The 4,699-nt window shown below is 51.1% G+C and overlaps 1 protein-coding gene across 1 annotated transcript; it reads right to left on the bottom strand.

Moving 5' to 3' along the window:
* Positions 1-413: 413 nt before the first annotated feature.
* Positions 414-2,759, bottom strand: FOXG1 (forkhead box G1). The gene has a single exon (XM_027878742.1). It carries the CDS (start codon positions 2,753-2,755, stop codon positions 1,382-1,384), a length of 1,374 nt encoding a protein of 457 aa, XP_027734543.1. The 5' UTR covers positions 2,756-2,759; the 3' UTR covers positions 414-1,381.
* Between the last annotated feature and the right edge of the window lie 1,940 nt (positions 2,760-4,699).

The following is a 4,699-nucleotide window of genomic DNA, read 5'->3' as shown; positions in this document are numbered from 1 at the left end:
CATGTACCTATATAATAATGCATTTTGGCTTTTTCCCAATGTGTGCTTATACACTTAAATAGTATACGAATGTATGTATATATACATATGCGATTTTAAGCATCTTCAGCATAAGGCGGTTTCTAAGCAAGACACCCCATCTTGTACTAACAATTTTTAAACAGACTTGATTAGAGTTCTCCCCAAAATGGGCATCACAATTAGTGGCCATGATGTATAATTAAATACTCTGATCTCTTACATTTGAAAATACTGTAGTTAAAGGCAATGGTAGAGAAGGCGGGTGGGGGGGAGGGAAGAGAAAGGAACATGTGAAAAATGGTGGACTGGGTAATAAGCAGCGCTCTGATCTCTCTGTAACTTTCAAGCCTCTGCCACATTAGGGTTAATAAAAGAGACAAAAAACTATCACGTATATATGAATTTAGCCTATTTTTTTATTTCTGTGTGTTCATAGTAAACATTTTTGTAAGTGACAAACACGGGCATATGACCACAGTATCACAATCAAGAAATTTTAAGACGACATTAACAATCACTCAAATTTATGCGGCTTTTGCGCAACACAGGTTACATATTTGCAAGGTTTACCTATAAGTACAATAGGTATTAACATTTCACTACATTTAGAAAAAAAAATAAAGGTGACCTGTTAGTGACCACATACATCAAAATATACACAACACAAACTGAAGGCAATCATTAATTTCGTCCCCTTCTGATTCATTTGAACGGGCAGTGCTGCAAACTGAAATAATGTTGCTGTTTTTTTAAATTACTCCGTATACTGAGTGCATTTTCTAAAACCCAATCTTTGGTCTAAAAGTAAAAAAAAAAAAGAATACCAAAAATGCAGTTCGGTAAAGAAAATAATAAAATAATAAATGGTCAAAAGTAGTTCTTGGGCATCTTTCAGTATTAATTCTGCTTAAATACAAATTACATTTTAAGGGTTTTTAATAGTTTTTGTAAATTTAGTTTGGTTTTGGTTTTTTTTGCTTTCACGGTCTGCACCCACCGACATATCCATGATAACTTACAATACTGCAAACATGGAGAATCGGGCGGCTTTTAGTGATAGACTTATCATACTTGAATAAAGAAATTGCAAAAGCAGTCACTATTTAGATACACATTCTACTATAATTTTGTCTTCCAAACTTCGTAGACTACAATGCAATCTCCCCACATTGCACCTTGCTGACACTCCTCACCTTGGTGGAATAATAAACAACCCTAAAGACTGAACAAACGTACAGAAAAATGGGGGACTTAATAAAAAATACCTGGACTTTTTTGTTTTGCTTTTTTTTTTCTTTTAATTATCATTTACAATGCAAATGTGTGTAAAATGTTCACTTACAGTCTGATCCCATGGATGTTAATGTATTAAAGGGTTTGAAGAAGACCCCTGATTTTGATGTGTGAAATAATCAGAAAGTCCTCCGGAAAGTCCCGTTGTAAAACTTGGCAAAGAAGGTCTTAAGGACTCACAGGGGAGAGTGGAGGGCGCCTGTGGCGACGTGGAGGAGGAGGCTGCCCTGGCCGTCATTGAAGTGCTGCTTTGAGAAGTCATTGAAGGGTGAGGAACATGGGGGAAAAAGTAACTCGTCTGTCCTGCTAGGAGATTTACAGAGCAGGGGTTTAGGGAATAGGTGCCGGAGCAGGGAACTGACAAGCCACACGGCACTGAGGCGGCCAGAGCTGCTGCTGTGAGGTGATGAGTGGCATAAGGTATCTCTCCATTGACTAGTCTATCAACACTTAACCCATTAGACGTGGAAAAGGAGTGGTTGTTTCCCAAGGAGTTTTGAGTCAACACTGAGCTGTAGGGCATGGGGTGGCTGGGATAGGCGGACGTGGTCCCATTGTAACTCAAAGTGCTGCTGGCCCGGGGGTGGTGCAGGGAGAGGAAGGGGGACATAGGCCAGTACAAGGATCCTGCCCTATCCATGAATGTCAGTCCGGTGGAGGTGAGCCGGGCGCCCCGTTTGAAGGCCAGCTTGGCCCGAGAGGTGGTGGAGCGACGGCGAAGCTTGCCAGTGGTACCCCCTATGAAGACGTCGTCGCTGGAGGGGTCCAGCATCCAGTAGTTCCCTTTCCCCGGGTCGTCATAGTGGCGGGGCACCTTGACGAAGCACTTATTGAGGGAGAGGTTGTGGCGAATGGAGTTCTGCCAGCCCTGCTTGTTCTCCCGGTAGTAGGGGAAGTTCTTCATGATGAACTCGTAGATGCCATTGAGTGTGAGGCGCTTCTCGGGGCTCTGCCGGATGGCCATCATGATGAGCGCGTTGTAGCTGAACGGTGGCTTCTCGTACTTGCCGTTCTTCTTCTCCCCCTCCTTCCCGCTCTCCCCGTCCTTGGCCCCCTCCGCTGCCCCCTTCTTCTCGTCCGCCGCCTTCTCCTTCTCCTCCAGCTCCGCCGCCGCCGCCGCGCCCGCCTCGCCTTTGCCCGCCAGCATGTCCGCCTTGGCCACCTCCAGGGCGCCGGAGGCGGTGGCGGCGGGGGGCGGCAGGAGGTGCTGCCCCTTCTCCTCGTCCTCCTCCTCTGCTGCGGCCGCTCGCTGGGGCTGCTGCGGCGGCGGGTGGTGATGGTGGTGATGGTGGTGGTGATGGTGATGGGGGTGGTGGCTGTTGTGGTGGCTGTGGCTGCTGTGGTTGTTGTCGCTCTGGACGGCTTCGGGTACCAGGCTGTTTATGCTAAAGGAGGATTTCGGCAGCATTTTCACTTCCTTCCTATCTCCCATGTCCAACATCACANAAAAAATCTACTTCATGGTGCCCGGTTCCCCCGGCACCGCAGCGCAGGGGGAGGCAGGAAGGCGCAGCAGCCGCGGCGGGCCGGCGCGGAGCGAGGCAGACGGGCGCTCCAGCCCGCCCCGGCCGCAATTAATTTCAGAGCTGCCGGCACGCACCGGGGCTGTAAAACATTTTTTGGTTTAACCTTTCCCACCGGCCGCCCAATCAGGGCCGGCGGCGTGCGCGCGCGTCTGCCCGCCCGCCGGCCAATGGCGGCGCGTGCCCCACCCCGCCCCGCCCCGCGCCGCCCCGCCCCCGCCGCCGACAGGGCTCCCGCCGCGCAGGGATACCAGCGCAGGGGCGCATCACCGCGTCCGTGCGCTATCCTCTCCCCCCCCTCCTTCGCGCCCTCCCCCCGCCGCTGCGGGCACAAATCCCCGCAGGCCGGACATCCCGCGGCACGGGTCCGTCCGGCCGCTCGTGTCCCTAGATCCTCCGGCACACCAAAGTTGCCCCCTCCTCTAGCGGCGAAGGAGGCGGGGTGGGAGGCCGGGCGGGTGAGGCGGCCGCGGCACACCGGTGGCGGCGGAGGCACTACTTTGCGGATCTAGCCGAAGTCGCTCGGCGAGTTTATTTTCCCAGGCCCGGTTATTTCTGTTTGTTGTTTTACCGAGGGAGAAAACAAAACCATCGTCCGGAGAGGACGCGGGCGGCGGGGTGGGCCCGGGGTCCGGGTGCTGGACGCCGCTGTCCGCGGCCTGCCAGGGAAGACGGGTCTGCTCCGGCCCGCCCGGCCCGTGCCGTGCCCGCCGCGCTCCTCACTGTGAGTTGGAGGGCTCGGGAACGATCGGGCCCTCTCCTCCCCTGCGCTCTCCCTCGTGTCACGGGCGGCCGTAGCCGCGCTCCGCGCTCCCCGCTCAGCCCCTCAACGCTTCACCTGCGCGGTCTCTGGAGCCGCGCGGGGCCGTCGGGCTCGGTCCGTCCGCTCCTTCTCGCGGCTCCAGCCGGGGCCGCGCAGGCCGCGCTCCAGGCGTACCCAATAAATACTGACAGTGGTGACCCGTGAAATACATTGCGGGCCCTGCCCGCCCGGCCCGGCCCGCGTGGTCTGGGTTCCGCGGGGTTCAGCCTTGCTGGCGGATGGGAGAGGGCGGGCGGCTCACGGAGCAGGTGAAAGGGTCTGGCACGGCCGCTTTCCACCAGAACACGCGGTGGTAGAGGCTCGGGCTTACCGCCACGGTTTGTCGGGACCAAATTGTTGGGTATTTATCGTCCACGGAACATCATTTCTTGTTGTCAGCACGGAAACAAAAGTATCAACCGGGAAACAAAGCGAAATACATCGCACAGCTTCTTACTGGGAAAGTAGAGGGGGCAATGTAATGGTCAGAGAGCTTGCTGATCTCATTCAGACCGAAGCTGTAGGCAAACGTAGCGCCGCGTTAAAGCTACTTAGCGTTTGTGCCGGAGGAAAAGATGCTCCGTAGAAACAATACGTGAAGCTCAACCGCAGCTAAAACAATTTATCCTGAGGAAATTCAGGTTAGAGCTCAGTGCAGAGCTACGTGGTTGTGTGTAGATGTGCGTTTTATATACGTATTTGTGTATGTGTGTGTGTGAGGGAGGGAGAGCGAGTGTGAGAAAGAGAGAGTAAATAGCGAGAACAAGTACAATGGACCGGTAATAAACAATTGCAATTGGGAATGGCATGAACTTTGTGGATTGGATTAACCTCAAATGACCCTACCACAATTGTATTTATTTAATCAATTTCATAACAGGTTGCTACTGACGCACACACAAAAAAAGTTAACGATCAACAACCACTTTTTTTTTTTTTTTTTTTTTTTTTTTTTTTTTTTTTTTTTTTTTTTTTTTTTTTTTTTTTTTTTTTTTTTTTTTTTTTTTTTTTTTTTTTTTTTTTTTTTTTTTTTTTTTTTTTTTTTTTTTTTTTTTTTTTT

This window comes from Empidonax traillii, unplaced genomic scaffold (assembly GCF_003031625.1).
Source record: "Empidonax traillii isolate 1590-97213 ecotype Southwest subspecies unplaced genomic scaffold, ASM303162v1 scaffold45:size3623477, whole genome shotgun sequence".
NCBI classification, from domain to species: Eukaryota; Metazoa; Chordata; class Aves; order Passeriformes; family Tyrannidae; genus Empidonax; species Empidonax traillii.
The sequence above is the reverse complement of the archived record's forward strand: the minus strand, read 5'-3'. Positions and strand labels throughout refer to the sequence as shown.

Bases quoted from the DNA above. Each gene is read 5' to 3' on its own strand.
- FOXG1 (XM_027878742.1), bottom strand. From the start codon at position 2,755: ATGTTGGACATGGGAGATAGGAAGGAAGTGAAAATGCTGCCGAAATCC.